At 33.2% G+C, this 16,999-nt stretch overlaps 2 protein-coding genes across 4 annotated transcripts; both read left to right on the top strand.

Annotated features, from left to right (window-relative positions):
* The first annotated feature begins 951 nt into the window (after positions 1-951).
* Positions 952-3,867, top strand: LOC141695193 (uncharacterized). Of its 2 annotated transcripts, none has more exons than XM_074499453.1 (2): positions 952-1,019; positions 2,691-3,865. In XM_074499453.1, exon 2 carries the CDS (start codon positions 2,745-2,747, stop codon positions 3,252-3,254), a length of 510 nt encoding a protein of 169 aa, XP_074355554.1. In that variant the 5' UTR covers positions 952-1,019; positions 2,691-2,744; the 3' UTR covers positions 3,255-3,865. The 2 variants fall into 2 exon arrangements, with proteins under 2 accessions (XP_074355554.1, XP_074355555.1); XM_074499454.1 differs by lacking the exon at positions 952-1,019 and adding an exon at positions 1,030-1,052 and having other exon boundaries at positions 2,691-3,867.
* Positions 3,868-5,376: 1,509 nt separating this feature from the next.
* Positions 5,377-16,596, top strand: LOC141697141 (dihydrolipoyllysine-residue acetyltransferase component 1 of pyruvate dehydrogenase complex, mitochondrial). Of its 2 annotated transcripts, none has more exons than XM_074501383.1 (23): positions 5,377-5,693; positions 6,729-6,776; positions 7,358-7,412; positions 7,577-7,610; positions 8,639-8,688; positions 8,776-8,820; positions 8,989-9,062; positions 9,294-9,363; positions 10,331-10,516; positions 10,596-10,640; positions 10,751-10,824; positions 11,011-11,080; positions 11,242-11,646; positions 12,292-12,352; positions 12,435-12,479; positions 12,564-12,647; positions 12,987-13,063; positions 13,137-13,199; positions 14,455-14,525; positions 14,610-14,670; positions 15,811-15,871; positions 15,955-16,035; positions 16,142-16,596. In XM_074501383.1, exons 1-23 carry the CDS (start codon positions 5,605-5,607, stop codon positions 16,198-16,200), a joined length of 1,908 nt encoding a protein of 635 aa, XP_074357484.1. In that variant the 5' UTR covers positions 5,377-5,604; the 3' UTR covers positions 16,201-16,596. The 2 variants fall into 2 exon arrangements, with proteins under 2 accessions (XP_074357484.1, XP_074357483.1); XM_074501382.1 differs by having other exon boundaries at positions 6,726-6,776.
* Positions 16,597-16,999: the final 403 nt, after the last annotated feature.

The following is a 16,999-nucleotide window of genomic DNA, read 5'->3' as shown; positions in this document are numbered from 1 at the left end:
ATTGGGTAATTGAATCAAATTTACACTTTTTAAATATTTGAGTAAAGTACTTGGTTACATATTCAACTCCATTTTAAAAAATTGTAAAAAAATATTTTGTTCAAAATATTTATTAAAACTAAATATGAAGTCAAATTTATAAGATAATAAATAATATAAAAAATACAATGTAAATTACATGCTTGTGTTGAACTTCTACCCTACTTTATGCCGAGATCGTTTCATCCAAAAATTATGATATGCATCGAGTAAATCAGTTATACCCAAATTTAAGCGAGATAACTTAAGTGATTAAGAAATTTTCAGATTCGATTATAAATATTCTTTGTTCATTCGCAAGGTATATAAGTCTAATTTATAAAAAAAATTATACCCAAATTTGAAGAAAACAGAAGAGAATTTACCAAAAATACTAATTTTTCTAAGTTTTTTTGTAAAAATATTATATTTTCAAATTAATTACAAATATACTATCTTAATTGCAAATATACTATTTTAATTATTTAATAATTATACTATGCTGACTGCGCGCTTGTACCCATGCTGACTATGCGCTGACTGTACCTATGTTGACGGGACAGCTGACGTGACAAGTGGGTTCCACCCAATGCTGACATGGCAGCTGATGTGGCAGCAGACGGGGCAGGCTGTATGGCTGCTGACGTGACAGTGGGCCCCGCAGGGGCATCAACCTAAAATACAACCAAAATCAACCTTAAATGCAATCAAAAGAAACCTTAAAAAGTATTTTTGTAAAATTTTTAAAAAAGTGACGGTATTTTTGCAAAAATATTTTTAGTCTTGGATATTTTTCAAAAAAGCCCAAAACAGAACTTTATTTTAATAATTAATATGTTAAATAATTTTTTTGAAGAATAAAACTGTATGTTCAATATTTCGATTTATGTAATTGTATTATATATAATATACTTAAATTAATATTTTATTTTATTACAAAGAGTTCATCTCCAAACAGAGCATTAAAGCCCCCAATCTACCTTGAGAGGCTTCAGCATAAGGTATCATTTTTAACCAATTGTTAACTCTTGTAGGTATTATACATATCTGTGTATATGTATGTATATGTTTACATAATCATAATTTTTTCAATTTATCTTTGGTAGTGTCAAATTTATAGGTGATTGAGAAGTGAGTGTTTGTAATGTTAGTAGATTGAACAAATTAGATTTGTCTAATATGTTTCGATTCGATCACGATTAATTAATTGAATTAAGATGTGTAATTTAAAAATGTTAGAATTACTCGAGTGCTTGGAATTTTTCTCAGACTTTTTACCTAGTGAATGATGTAATTGTAATTGTTATCTGCAAGACTGCAACTTTGTTTACATCATTTTAGAACCTAGTCGACAGAGCGTAGCTGCGGTGAATAGCTAATGCTATGGATTATATGGAATGCACACTCGTTTTTCGTGAAATTATACTTATTCCTTTATAATGTTGACAGTGACTGTTTTGATCAATTCATAGTTAATTTCGTGGGATATTAGTCCTACTCTTTAAGTAGGTCATATTAATGCCGTAGAAGTGAACTTAGGTTTGGAATCTAGTTCGTGGAATAAGTTGGAGGATAATTTGTGGTATATTTGTAGAGCTAAAATGCTAAATATGGTAGTTTTCTGTGAATTATCATTCCCTTCAAATAAACACTGCCTAAAAGGAAGTCATATGTCAAGAGCAGCAGACGTGTGTTATTAACTCGTTATGTATATTTAATCATATGATTATCATAATAAAAAATACAGAACCAACTGGAATTTGAGACTTTAAATACTTAGCATCACCACATGTTTGAGTTGAGGTGCGTAAAAAAAGCACAAATCAGTAGGTTAGTTAGACAATAGTTTGCACTTTGCTGGAGTATTTAGTATGTTAACGTTCAGTCTCAGTTTTAGTTCGACCGTTTCAATAAGCTTGTGCCTTAAGTTAGATAAGATACATATAAATACTTGTAGAGGTCAATTTAGGAGTCATGCTGTTTCAATCACAACGGAATGGGATTTTGCCTCTGCTAAAGTGAGCATCAGTTAGTTTTTAGGATTTTGTTCAAGTTTATATTATCATATGATTATCATAATAAAAAATACAGAAGCAACTGGAATTTGAGACTTTAAATACTTAGCACCACCACATGACTGAGTTGAGGTGCGTAAAAAAACATAAAACAGTAAGTTACACAGTAGTTTGCTGGAGTTTTTACTATGTTAACGTTCAGTCCCAGTTTTAGTTCAACTGTTTCTATAAGCGTGTGCCTCAAGTTAGATAAGATACATGTAAAAACTTGTAGGGGTCAATTTTAGGAGTCATGCTATCTTAATCATAATGAGATCAGATTTCGCCTCTGATTAAGTGAGCATCATTTAGTTTTCAGAATGTATAGGATTTGCGCGTCTTCAAGTTAATATAATTCAACTGTTGGACAGGATTTTCATCCGGAGAGTGAATATCAGGGGCATTGTTAATTTAGAACCTAGTTGGGCAGATTTATACAATGATAATTTGCAGACATCCTTGTTTACAATGTCTTAACAAGTTTGTATATCTTTATGGTCTTTATTTTGTTGATCATATTTTTATGTACTTACTTTAGGACATATTTTCTCCAACTCATATCCAATTATATTAAAACGTCAACTGAAATGTCGTTTCTTCTGTTTAATGCATTTGCAGCAAAAGGGATATCTTACACAGCTGATCGCATATGCAAACTTTATCTACATTTCAATGACTAGAACACACTATGAGATTTTGGGAGTGAAGGAAGGGGCAACTTATGAAGAAATTCGTACAAGATACCGGTCTTCTGTTCTTAATTACCATCCAGATAAATTACAAAAGACTGATGACTTATCCAATTCCATAAATCTACCCGACAATAGGTTTTTGGAGATTCAAAGAGCGTGGGAAATCCTTGGCAATCCAACATCACGGGCTGTTTATGATATTGAGCTGCAAACACTGAAACAGGATGCAACAACTTCAGAAGATGTTAGCATAGAGGATATGACAATTGAGTATGCTGGTGATGTTGTGGAGCTTTTGTATCAGTGCAGATGTGGTGATTGCTTCTCGATTGATTCTGTAGAGTTGGAGGAGATGGGATATTTACTATCGAGGGATGGTGATTTCATCTCATTACAAACCTTGAATTCATTTCCAGCATCAGTGGTTCTCCCATGTGGATCCTGTTCTCTCAAAATTCGTTTGTTAATGAATAACGCAGAAAATATGTGATAGTAAGGGCTTATAATATTGGGGTTGGGGCGGGGGGGTGGTACAGCGCTTATTTGCCAAACTAATGTTGTGAGCTTTCTGGAAATTTATTTTTATATCTCGATATCTTGAAAATTTCCAACCTATTGAATTCTTGTATACTCAGTCTGTTCTCTTCTAGCAATTACATCCATTTCATGTTGCGGTAGTCATTTTGTTGAACTAATTCCAAGGAAGCAAGTTATACAGGGACTAACCGGAAGATGTGGTAGTTTTTTGTTGTTTATGCGCGTGCTAGTTTATTGCTTAACCTCATCACACTTGTTTATGTGAAGGGAATATGATGTGGTCGGATAAGCCTAAAGAAATGAGCAAGCAATCCCTTCAAATTTCAAGATTATGATTTATGACAGTAAGTTCACTGTTCTTAATCTTTTTTGGGTCTCAGGCACTTAGTCCCCAAAATATATAGGTGATTGAGTGAGTGCTTGTGAGGTTAGGAGTTTGACAGTTTGTGCAGATTAGATTCGTAAAGTCAGTTTTTAAGTTCCGAACTTATGATTTATTTCTAGAATTAAGATATATAATTTTGATAATGTTTAGGTGAATTAGGACTCTTCTTGGAATAATGGTGTTTGTTATCCGTGACTTTGTTATCCGTGATTTTATACTGCTGTAGTCGTTTTGTTGTACTAATTCCAAGGAAGCAAGGTATCCTCATACAAAATGGGAAGATTTGGTAGTTTGTTGTCCAGATTGATTACTATATCCTATAACCCTAAAGAGGGAACACACATAGATATATAAATCATAAAACATGTTTTATAAATTATGTTTTTATGATTTCTCTACGATGCATAACAATTTAAAATGATTTCTATATTTTTAAGCATCCTAACATATTAATCGTATATCACATTAACAAAAATTATTTAAACAATTATAAAGTTGATGAATCAAGAATAGCTCGACTTTCCCGTCATCTTGGGCTTTGTAACTTCAGGCGTCTCAACGGACTATATATCGTTCCTTATTTTTTTATCTTTATAATTATTATAATAATAGATGTTTATTAGGTATTTAATCTATATAAAATTTTGATTATAATATATATAAACTGTATGTTATCTTGTTATAGATTGCCGATGTGAGGTTTTTAGCTGACCATTAATGTATACAGAAAAGAGATTTGTATAAAAAAACTAAGAGAGAAAATAACTAAGTAAGTGATCGATTTGTAAACTGATGAAAAAAACCCCACGATTCTTTTGTTACAATTCTCCTCTTTTATAGATGGAGAGATTTCTATTATATAATATTCTTTATAGACGTATTATTCTTTCTGTTTCCTTATTTTTCTTTCATTCATTCTTTTTTCTTTTCTTCTGTCTTCTTTTTCAAACTTTTGTAATTTTTCTTCTGTCCCACTTTCTCTTGTTGTTTATAAAGATTGGTTGTGTCATTCGGAATGTGCTTGCTGCTTTTTGTTGCTCGCTTGTTTGATGAATTTATGAAAAAATAGTTGTGGATACAGCATCTTTTGATCAGCAGCTCATGACCTGCACAAGGTAGCAACCATTTCAGTAGCTGGAAATGTTGTATTACATTGTAGAGTAGATGACTTTGTTCTTTGATTGTATTAAAGAGCCACCATATGTCTCTTAACTTCCAAGAGCTGCAAATACTTTGAATTTACTACTATATATGATTCACGAAGTTGGTTGCCATATACTAACAAGAGTTCGAATAAGACAGAAACAAGTTCTATTTTATTTTTGAACAATTTATGATCTCATACTCTCTACGAATATAATTACTTTCAGAAAATAAAGTAATAGTTTGATTAATAATAAACTATATATAATATGACTTTATTTTAGTTAAATATAGAAATTTACGTAATTTTCTTCGATTACCTCGTATATATCTCAAAAAGAAAATTGCTTTTATTGAAAATATATAATTTGTCATGCGACCTTTTTAATCACCTATTTTTAATATACAAATACTAAATATAAAATGTCATGAAGCCCTGTCAAGTGTCAATTCAAGAATATTGTAACTCAACATCGTTATCAAACATTAAATCACAAAAAAGATGTTATATATCAATTGAATTCAATTTTGAGCATTATGTAGCAAATCATAATTAGACAAAACAAGTAGAAAATGCAGCCCATAAAAGCCCAATATTGGATCTACGAATCTATTAATTCCACTACACTTCATTTCTCAATTAATCACACCTCTTTTCCCGTTAATTAATTATAGTCTAGTGCCTTTGCTGATTAATCAACAAAAGTCGCAAATCTCTCTCTCTCTCTCGATACACCAATATAAACACATACAGAAGTAGGCGGGGTAAACATCGATGGCGCTATCACGTCTCAGACATCCGGTGCTCTCGCGCGCTCCCTCTCTCTTCAAATCTCGCTATCTCTCTGCAATCTCTCTCGCCAGGTACCCTCCCCCCTTCATTTTCTTTTTATTTTATGTTTTATGTATAATTTAGTTTTTTAGTTGCTTTTTATAGTTTACTTTTGATTTAATTAATTGTTTTTATTGTAGTTGGATGTTGTGATAACCAGAGTTTAGGTTTTACTGAATTGGCTGACATGTATTAATTTGATTGAATGTAAATCTCGTATCGATAGGAATAGTAACAGTAATAGTTGGGATGAGTACTGTGATCCCGAAGAGAGCTGTGATCCCGAAGAGAGCAAGGTCTGAGGTGCATTTCTAGGTTTTATATATTGATGTTGTTTTGTAGACAATCTTAGTTTTTATAATGTAAGGGTTAGGGTACTTGGTTTAAAAGAGTGTTTACATATTTTAGGGGAGTTTAGCTGTATATAAGAGCCTCTATCCCCCAGTTGACTTGTTACTCCTATCATTTTCATGCAGAAGCAATTTCTGAGTAGGAAGTTTTTCGGAATTAGTTTTATTTATATTTGGTCGTTGTATGGTTTGGGCGTAGTTTAAGAGTGAGGTGTATGGAGTCTACGTGTATAATGAGGGTTGTGGAAGTGAATTTGTGAGTCCAAGTAGAGTATCATGGTGAAATGAGTAGGATTCTAGTTGTGTGAGGACGCTTGTGTTAGAGAAGGTATGAGTTTGACTAGCATGTTACTCTGTAAGATGAGTCTGAGAATGCGATAGAACAGAAAGTGATTATCTTATCTACTTTGTTCCTGTTTTCATCTAAATATATAAGTTTCCCTGTTTCTGGTTTTATTTTTCTGCAATCTCCTGTGTGCGGGTCATTTCTTCATCTAAGATATCACTTCATACATTTAGTCTTCACTCGTCTTAAAAATCTTTTCCACTTTCATGGGGACAAAATCATTGTCATATCTGTCACACAGAACCCACCCTAGTCCCTACATGATGCATACTGTTTCAAGTTTTCTTATTTTCTAAAATCAAATGAATTATGTCTGTTTATACAATACTAAATTATTACTTACAATATTGAATATTGTTGTTTTGCAGCAGTTCAGGGTTAAAGAGAGCCATTATTGATGTAGATAAAACTTTGTTAAGGTTTGCATCTCTATACTTATCATCAACTAACCCATAAGATGACATTTGATTATATTGTCAATTTTGCCAAGTCCCTCCTTATATCTGTCAAGGGAATGTCATTGGTCATAGTTTTTGTCTTTTTGAGAAGCACAAGGGAATTTAGCCAGAGCATCAAATTTCGACTAACAATTAGCCAGTTAAGATGCCTGATGGAGAAACATTAAATCAAAGAAACACAAAATTAGCGGTGCTTGGAACTACATCACAAAGCCTATAGTCACCATACAATCCTCTATAAAAAATTCAATTCAGAAAAATGAATTGTGATTATTAGAAGGCTACATTGTTAGTGGTAACCAATTAACTAGGCTCTTGCATGACTTCTATCCGTTCAAGATTGTTTTCCCTGTCATCAGATCTGATAGCAACTTTTTAGACCAATACTTGCTCCCCTTTTAAGCTTTAATCATTATTTGAAGTAATTTCTAAGACCAGTTTGGTTGATTAATTTTCGATAAATGTAATAATTCTAAATTTCAAGTCTATTTCGATGTTGTTTTCTACTTTCATCACATTTCACTAATTAAGAAGCTTTTCAGGCCTTCAGCTCTATCAGGATACCGTGTTATATCTGAAACTCCATCCTCGATGAAGGTAGTCAATAAATTGTCCTCTTAATATATTTCTTCTGCTGGTGTTTGCTTCAGCATAAAAAAGACTTATAAGTACCTAATGTTAGTTACTCATCCCAAGCTCTCTGTAAGTTAAAACATATACCAGTTATAACCGGTTTCTAACCTTTGGCTGTGTTTTTACAGTTGCAAATGGGGCTGAGACACTTCTCGTCTTCAGGTTGAAATTTTTCTTTTAAATTTAAAATGCTTTTTGAACATGGAGATCTAAGAATTTTCATAGATTTCTTATAGTATGTCCCAATTTATTGTTCTGCTGATTTTTGAAATAGCTTATAAACCATTTTAAACGTGTAATATATGTTTTGGTATAATTAATACCAGAACAGAGGTGTAGAACTGTAGATACAACTGAGCTTGCATAATATTCAGATATGAATTATTTTTCTGAGACTCTACTTCGAAAGTTCATAAACTTTCTTCGAGCTTTTATCTTCATATGTCATGATTACTTGATCAGCATTGATTCATATTATATGGATTATGGAATATGTTAGAGGTTGTGGTTGGAATGCTTGAGACCTTTTCAGCTAAATAATGTTGCAAGTTAGGATCAATGCATCAACTTTGATTTAGGGCACTTAACTTTAGTTTTAGCTGTACATTTGCTCATGCACGACAAATTTCTGATTTGTGTCAAGCTGAAGTTCATTTTTATTTGTGCTTGCTAAAAAGATTATTGCTACAGGCCACCACAAATGCATCCCCCGTCAAATAAAAATAAAAGATTAACGATAATATATACTATCTGATGCAGGACAGATTTGAAGAAACGATGATTAATTAAACAAACACGTAGATTTTTCGATAAGCAATGAATTATACGTATCCCAAGAATAATAATCAATGTTATTCCCAGAAAAATGTATAATCAAAGCTAAGTAATATGTGGGGGCTTACAATGCTTATATAGGAATAGAAACCCTAATAAATAATCTAATGGACTAAGGCCCTTAACAATTGGGCTTTATTACATATAACCCATTTAATTAATAAACTACTAGCCTCACATATAAAACACAAACAAATAATTTTAATCCTCTCTAATCTTAATACATATAAACTCAAAAATAACAAACATTCTCCACTCCCGTTCCTCATCACTATGATAAATTAACAGCGATACATGATAGCATATATAATTTACAGACTATTAGTTATATATCTCTATTTTTCCTGTCAATGCAGAGCTTCCACCACATCTTGTCATCGGAATGCCAGCTTTGTCCCCTACAATGGTAAGATGTTTATCTGCTTAAGTATATAAACTTTAAACATGTTTCTTAGTGAAATATATCATATGCTCTTCGTACACTGCATTGCAGGCTCAAGGTAACTTGGCGAAATGGAAGAAGAAGGAAGGAGATAAGGTTAGCTCTATAAGATATTTGTACTACATCAGTGTCATTCGATCATAAATTTGTTTTTCTTTAAGTGTCATATCTTGCCATTCATTTCAAGAATTCGGAGTTTAAGTATTGATGGGCTAAGTTTTTTAGCCTTTTCCTGTACCGACTTGTATATATTTGATATGACAGATAGAAGTGGGGGATGTTATCTGCGAAATAGAGACAGACAAAGCTACCCTGGAGTTTGAGTGTCTTGAAGAGGGGTAATTATATTTTTTTCTACTGAAGTAAACTACAGTCTGCTATATATATTAAACCACGATTTATCTTCTTTGTGTCTATGACTTGTTTCTGTTGTGGTCTTTGCTTTATGTAACTATTGGTTAATAAGTCTCCCAACGTTTATTATTTTTTTGTTTCATCACTTTAGATGGGTAGCATCAAGTTGTATACTTGAGGTACTTTCTTTTAGACTCTCGGTCAATCCTTTTCAGGTTTCTAGCTAAGATATTGGTACCTGAAGGTTCAAAGGATATACCCGTGGGACAGCCTATTGCAATCACGGTATACTTTTAAGTCCTTTTATCGTTTATGTATATTAACTTTCTTGCAATTTTCCCCATGTTTATAGTATTAACTAGACATAATTAAATCGCAGAAGAACGTAAAGGATTATTAACTTAGTGAAACTTCAGGATAGTTGATCATTTGTCCACTCCTTTGAACAGTCCTACTAAAAGAGCGTATTGATTCCATGATTTTGTGGTGGAGTGGACTTGGTGGAGTATTAAATTTTATTGTTCTTGCCCTTTCTTATGTATGACCCCCCCCCCCTCTCTGTATATATATCTGTGTGCATCTCTCTCTCTCTCTCTCTCTGTTTGTGTGTATGTGTGTCTGTCTTTCTCTCTCCTCCTTCCCTAGCAATCAAATCCTCGTCAACCTTATTTTTTAAGCTCTTGACTTCATCACAAACTCTTTAACCAAGGTAAAAAAACAAGAGAATCACTCAAACAAGCAAGCTATGGCCATTAATTACATCATATATGAAGAATATTTCTATTCTTTGTGCAAACATGTTATGTGCAAAAGCCTTGCATCAATTTTCTTATGTAGCATCGTCACTAGATTGAATAAAACTGGTCTAGAAACAATTCCAGTAGTTCAAGACTTCAAGCCTTTGGTTCGGATCTAAAATTTAAGGACACGTTGTCATTTTTTAGTACAACTTAGGTCTATTATATGAAAGTGCATTTTTGAAATACAAGTAAATTATTTTGACTCATCCAATGTTCAATCAAGGCGCATTAAAGATATTTTTCCAAGAATGATATTGGATATTCGTGGTAGCTTGGAATGACCAAAATACATTAGACTGTTGTAATTATCTTCCTCATTGATTATGTTTGGTCAATAGTTACTCTGATTGTATCGTTAAGGATTAAATGACATTTAATAAATTATGCTTAATTGTTTTTGGATATAGGACTAGACTTGAAGTAATTTTTTATTTTTATACTCTTTTTCATAGGTTGAAGATGCAGACGATATACCAAATGTCCCTTCTAGTATTACCAATGAATCAGACGGAAAAGAAAAGAAGCCAGCTCAACAAACAACTGACGACGGTCCGCAGGAACCAAGCTCTGTGAATATTGACGCAGCTAAACTTCCACCTCACGTGGTTCTTGAAATGCCAGCATTATCCCCAACCATGGTAAGCCGAAGACCAGATTCCAATGTCTTCATTTCTCTTCTTAGTTTAGTGACTGTGAGCATTGTTCTTTGTTTCACAGAATCAAGGTAACATCGCTAAGTGGTTAAAAAAGGAAGGTGATAAGGTTAGTAATATCTACCATAGGGGCTGCAAGTGAATTACCCATACATCTGTTGTGGGTAAATTATATTGTATTTTTACGGCTTTTGACATGGTACTTGACCTGATCTGCAGATAGAGGTTGGTGATGTGATTTGTGAGATAGAGACTGACAAAGCTACCCTTGAACATGAATGTCTTGAGGAGGGGTATGTTTCCGACAGCACTGAGTTTGAATTCACATATTTTCTTGAGATATCTGTTAGTAGACTAGATACAATTGCTTTGCCTAACATTTTTATTATTCTGAGATGACAACCTATGTCATTATGACGACTATCATATTTTAATCCAGACTGCACCTTGTGCACAAATTCAATAATACTTTGCTTCAGGTTCCTGGCCAAGATACTTGCACCTGAAGGTTCTAAAGATATTGTAGTCGGACAACCCATTGCAATCACTGTAAGTGATCTGCATTATGTAAACCTTTCCAAAACTTCAAGATTTTAATTCAGTTCATATTAAGTAAAACTGCTCTTTTTTTTAGTTAACCTAGTCTCTGTTTGTTTTCTCTTTCTCTTAATATCTGCTGGCACATGGATTAATTCCATCTTTTTCTCAAGGTGGAGGATCCCAATGATATTGACGCTGTCAAGTCTTCTGTTACTGGTAACTTGTCAGTAAAGGAGGGAAAATCAGCTCCTCTTGAAGCAAAGACTGAAGTGAAAAGTGGGAAAAGTGGGAAGAGTGGGTTTACTAGGATTAGTCCATCAGCCAAGTTACTGATAACTGAACACGGATTAGATGCTTCTTCTTTACTAGCATCAGGTCCTCGTGGTACTCTGCTAAAAGGTGATGTTTTAGATGCAATAAAATCAGGTAAAGGTTCTGCAAAACCTTCTTCAACTGCGAAGAAATCTCCACCTCAAGTTCAGCCACAAACTTCTTCATCTGCATCGGAGAGTGTTGGAACTCGCAAACAGCAGTCACATTCTTTTGAAGACCAACCTAATAGTCAGATTCGTAAGGTATTGTTCTAATTAGGTCTCTGATATATATATTTTTGGGCACAGTATTATTATTACATATGTTCTAGAATTTTTTACTTACTGGGCCTTCACAGCCTATAGTTTCCCAAAAAGTTTCTTTCGGCTTCCTTATAGCCTGTCCTGCATCAGCCCTCCGAAGACATGAGAGGTCATACAATTGCAAGTAGTAGAAATATCTTTATTTAGTAGCGTGACCAGAACAGCATTAAATGGGATTCTAGTTTCTGTCTAATGGGTGCTTGCGTGTTAATGTTGAATCTGTTTTTTTTTCAATCGCAGTCAAGCCATTAGCCTTTTTAATTTTGGTACATTGACCATTGTCATTCTGTTTAGGGTCCTTGGAAAATAGTTCACTCTATTCTACCTATGTTTATCGTTGCTATAAATACTGTAGTTTTAATATTTTTAGAAAAACCTAGGTTAATCGTTGCTAAAAAATACGTTAGTTATATTTTTGAAAAATTTCTAGTACATTTAGCTGAAAAAATATTCCCAGTGTTTAGTTAGCTTGTTACTTGTCAGCCTAGTATTCATGTGCAACACTACAATGTACTGATTTCGTGATAAGATTATGACTTTTTGCAACTGGCTTCTAATATGATGTTTGTGGTATTGGTTCTGCAGGTGATAGCAAAAAGACTTTTGGAATCAAAACAAAATACCCCTCATCTATACTTATCCTCAGGTTCTGAAACTTATATGAAGTAGTCTATGTTTGTCATCTGGTAAAAATGAATTATGAAATAACAATTATTGTTTCTTAACAGATGTTATACTGGATCCTCTACTTTCTTTTAGGAAGGAGCTCAAAGGTACGCAATTTAATATCTAGGTAATTTCAGTTTTTGATTTTTTTTAATCACTATTGTAGATGACATTTCATTCTTTTTATACAGAGAAATACAATGTTAAAGTTTCGGTAAATGATATTGTCATCAAAGCCGTTGCAATTGCACTGAAGAATGTACCAAAAGCAAATGGTAAGATATATCTGGTATATCTGTGACATTTTAGTTAATGGACATTGCAACAAGGAAGCCTTGTCGTAAAGTAAATTCTGTCATAAACTCGTGCTTCTTTTTATATTGACTTTCTTCCTCAAGGATGCACTGTGACAGATCCGAAGTCCGAACAGAAATCCACTTCGTAATCACTAGATAACTTTCTTCTTTTTAGGTTGTACAATCATATTAGTTGCATTGAAGTTTGTATATTTTGTTTGTGTACTTGGAAATCACTTAATAAATTTCCTCCGTCAAGTATCTAGAATTTATTTTGTTAACTATGGTGGCAATAGTTGATTATCTAATGCATTGCAGCATTCTGGAATGATGAGAAAGGTGAAATCGTGTTATGTGGTTCGGTTGATATATCAATTGCGGTTGCAACTGAGAAGGTGTGCTATATTACTCATTGTTGTTTTCCTGGTTTTTAAACAAGATTTTTTCTCATTTATCTTTGAAATTCAGGGATTGATGACTCCAATTGTGAGGAATGCAGATCAGAAATCCATTAGTGCAATTTCGTTAGAGGTATAGCTGGATTTAATGGCATTACACTAAAAATATTGTAATTTTATGACAACTAAACCAGCTTCAAAGTAGCAAAAGCTGCAAATTACTAATTGATGATTTAATAATTAAAAATGGCAACTTATTACAACCCCAGGTACTAACTAATATATAAATGAAGTTGCTGCATATTAATAAGTCTTAATTAAACAGTGGAGGATAATGACTGAATGTGGTGAGGATGTTTCTGGTGACATAATTTAGATTGGTGATAGCCTGCTAAATCTACTTTACTATAGCTCACGGGAAAAAAAATATCCGTGCAGCATGCAACCCTGCTAAGAGTTTGGTTTACAGATGTGAGAACATACTGATTGTTATGATTCACTAGCTGCATCAGACATAATTTTGTTGAACACTGTGGGATAAGAGGTCAAGGTTGTTGCTAACTAAGATTAAAGTGTTAGTACTCAAGATCTTTGTGCGTAAATGCGAGAGTATACTAGAACTTATAATGCAAAAGAGCAGTCAAACTCCACCCTTGTTTGAGATAATTGTGCACAATGTCAGAGCTTATATATTTTAATATGGATGGAAGATCTCTATGCATTAGAAGTACAACCTTTTTCAATATATTTCTGCACGATGTGAAACCAGAGCGATAGCTTAATACAATTTGTCAATACTGCTGTAAGAAATGTGGACGGGCACTGGCACGGGCACCGACTGGTCATGAAGCGCCTATATAAGAATAGCACCATTATTTTGTGCTATCAAGGAAAAGGGTAAGTGCACCAAAGTGGAGAATAATGTGCAGAAGCACTTGGATGCTCAACCGGGAATTATAGATCTCTAAATCTTAAAATTTACAGTTTGAGGTGTTGGATGGGAAAAATATATTTGTAACTGTGTATATCAATTATAATGATCATCAACATTTAATTCTGAAGAAATAAACATAATATGGCGTAGCAATTTTTATGGTCTATTACATCGAGAAATCGTCAAAAAGCTATGGAACATCAAGAGCAATCTTAAATGTAATTAGCCGGGTAAATACATCTTTATAGATTAACTGTTGCATTACTCTATGAATATCAAACATGAAGTCAGGAAATAGTCTTTTACCTTTTCCGTATAGAATTAATTGAAGAAAAAAGATGAACAAAAAGTTTCTTGTCTACCCAGTCCACCTCTCTTTAGTAGACTAACTTATGAATTCAGATCTTTGAGAATTGTTTATTAAGTATCTATATCCTGGGTGCTATCTTATTAGGTCAAGGAACTTGCAGAAAAGGCACGTGCAGGAAAGCTCTTACCAAATGAGTTTCAAGGGGGGACTTTCAGGTGAATTTCAACCAGAAACTCTAGTTGTATGTTTGCACTTCCAGATTTCTGAAAGTAGTTTACCATAATTGAATTACTTTGCAGTATCTCAAACCTGGGAATGTTTCCGGTGGATCGCTTTTGTGCAATCATAAATCCACCGCAGGTTCCATATCTCTCTTTGGCACACTCACTATTACAGACCCCCCCTCCTTACATATGTATATGTATATGTATCAAGGTTCAAGGCCATGTTATAACCTTGTCATACACCCAGAAAGTGTTTAGATTTACATTGCAGGCTGCCTCATTGGGTGAAGCATATACTTCATCCGGCCTAGAGAAAAAAGGCGGTTTAGGCCAAAAAGATTGGTTAAAAAATAAGTCATGGTTATAAGGATATGATCACTACGTAACTCTTAGTAGTTTTATCTCTAATAAATGTGTTCTCTTTGCAAATAATATAGAAAAAAAATGTAGAGTTAACTGCACTTTGCAGCTTTGAAAATGTGTACCAGAAGTTTGTAAAAAGCATATTGCACCCCTTAACTTATATTTGGACATGTATTATGAACCTCTTTTCATAATTTTATTGATTTGGATGGGGACAAAACCGGAACTTCAGCAAAAAAACTAAGTAAATTAAATTTATATCTTTCAAATAATAATAAGAAATGAATTTTGATACAGAAGAGTAAATTTTAAATCTTCAAATAATACTAGTACCTTTTGTTTTGATTTTCATTCACTAGTATTAATGTCTATATCTTATAATTCTACTAAAAAATTACCAAATTAATTATGATTATATACTTAAATTTAGTTTTAGTAGAGTTATAAAAAATTGAAATGAATACTATAAAATGAAATTTTAAATTAATAGTATTATTTGAAAATTCAAAATTATTATTTTATAGTTGGTATAAAGAAAAATTCAATTTTTAAATTTATTTGAAAAATATGAAATTTATTTTGATTAAGTATTTTGCTGAATTTCCGGTTTTGTCCCTGCTCAATTCAATTAAATTCTGAAAAAGGGTGCATAATGAATGTCAAAGCTGGAGTATAGGGGTGCAAACTGAGTTTCCCAAAGTTTTGGTATAAATTTGTTTTTGGAACAAAGTAGGAGGGTGCAAAGTGCGGTCAACTCTAAAATTTATGAAGGGTAATATAGTCGAGAACAAGCTCTACCACATTTATTCAAGGACTAAAGTATTAATGTTCAGTATGTTGTTAGGCTTGCGAGAACGGAAAAATGTTATTTTGCTAGATGGCCTGTACTGTAACTTGTTTTTTCATTGTTCAGGCTGGTATCCTAGCAGTTGGTAGGGGCAATCAAGTTGTTGAACCAATAGTTGGGACTGATGGTATATTATTTCCTTGTAATAATTATGTAAGCCATCTAGTTTTATTTATTTATAAATTCTTTAACACAAGTACCCTTTTGTAGGTATTGAAAAGCCTGGTGTCATTACAAAAATGAATCTAACACTATCCGCTGATCACCGAGTTTTTGATGGAGAAGTAGGAGGTATGTGTCCCTGTGAATTCTATCCATCAGATAGGTTGAATGTGGATGTTCTTTCAAATTACCAATGTGGTAGCTGCCTAATGATTGATGTAATTTATACTTGCAGGTGATTTTGTCAAAGCTTTAAGTTCAAACTTTAGTGATATTCGAAGGATGCTATTGTAGAATTAGGAAAGAGCGCTCTCAAATTAAGACACGGAATACCTACAGGGAAAGCATTGTGGGTGTACAAATATTCAAAATATAGTTTGACATTCTCGGAAAGCTACTTTCCTCCACACTTTTTGTTGTTATCTGGTTTTACCAACATTTAATCTCTCGGCTCCAACCTTTCTAGAGACCTTTCAAGTGCTTATCTAAAGACTTCATGTCATAGCTTACACAATTTTTTTACTTGGTAGTTGCCATGATTTGTGTTGGCTGGTGTCCATCTTGTATAGGAAATAATGTGCGGGGATAGCCTTGAAGAATGTGCATAGTTTTAATAATGAAATTCAATTTCTTTGCACCATTTATCCATCTTATGCTAGACATTTTCATAATAAAATGCTTTGGTGTTGATGTTAATATCCCCCCCCCCCCCCCAATTTTGTATCATGTCCTTGTACAATGATGTAGCAGCTAGCTTCTTCCCTTCTGTCTCCCAATTATAGAGAGAATTTCATTTCTTAGTTGGTATTGACGTTTATCAGTTTTCCGGAATCAGTTTGCTTTTCAGTGTACGTATTGCCGCCATAATGTAGTTAATGATGTCAAAGAAATTAACACTGCATGGTCTTACATTGGAAGATTTGAAAGAGGTGGAGAAATATGTAGAGAATCGAAGATTTTAGGTTCATTTTTTCTCTGATAATTTTTGTCTTTGCTTCCACCAAGATTATTATATAGAACTCTTTGGTGCATTCCTCCGGATTAATTACAAAGAAGTTTTCTCTTATCTCCGTTCGTCTTTGCTTCGACCATG

This window comes from Apium graveolens, chromosome 11, assembly GCF_009905375.1.
Source record: "Apium graveolens cultivar Ventura chromosome 11, ASM990537v1, whole genome shotgun sequence".
NCBI lineage: Eukaryota > Viridiplantae > Streptophyta > Magnoliopsida > Apiales > Apiaceae > Apium > Apium graveolens.
The sequence above is the reverse complement of the archived record's forward strand: the minus strand, read 5'-3'. Positions and strand labels throughout refer to the sequence as shown.

What these genes read in the sequence shown, in the direction of transcription:
- LOC141697141 (XM_074501382.1), top strand. Translation starts at nt 5,605, where the DNA reads ATGGCGCTATCACGTCTCAGACATCCGGTGCTCTCGCGCGCTCCCTCT. An exon ending in GACAGCCTATTGCAATCACG is followed by an intron (nt 9,364 to 10,330) that starts GTATACTTTTAA and finishes TCTTTTTCATAG; the next exon opens with GTTGAAGATGCAGACGATAT. An exon ending in TTAGTGCAATTTCGTTAGAG is followed by an intron (nt 13,200 to 14,454) that starts GTATAGCTGGAT and finishes CTATCTTATTAG; the next exon opens with GTCAAGGAACTTGCAGAAAA.
- LOC141695193 (XM_074499454.1), top strand. Translation starts at nt 2,745, where the DNA reads ATGACTAGAACACACTATGAGATTTTGGGAGTGAAGGAAGGGGCAACT.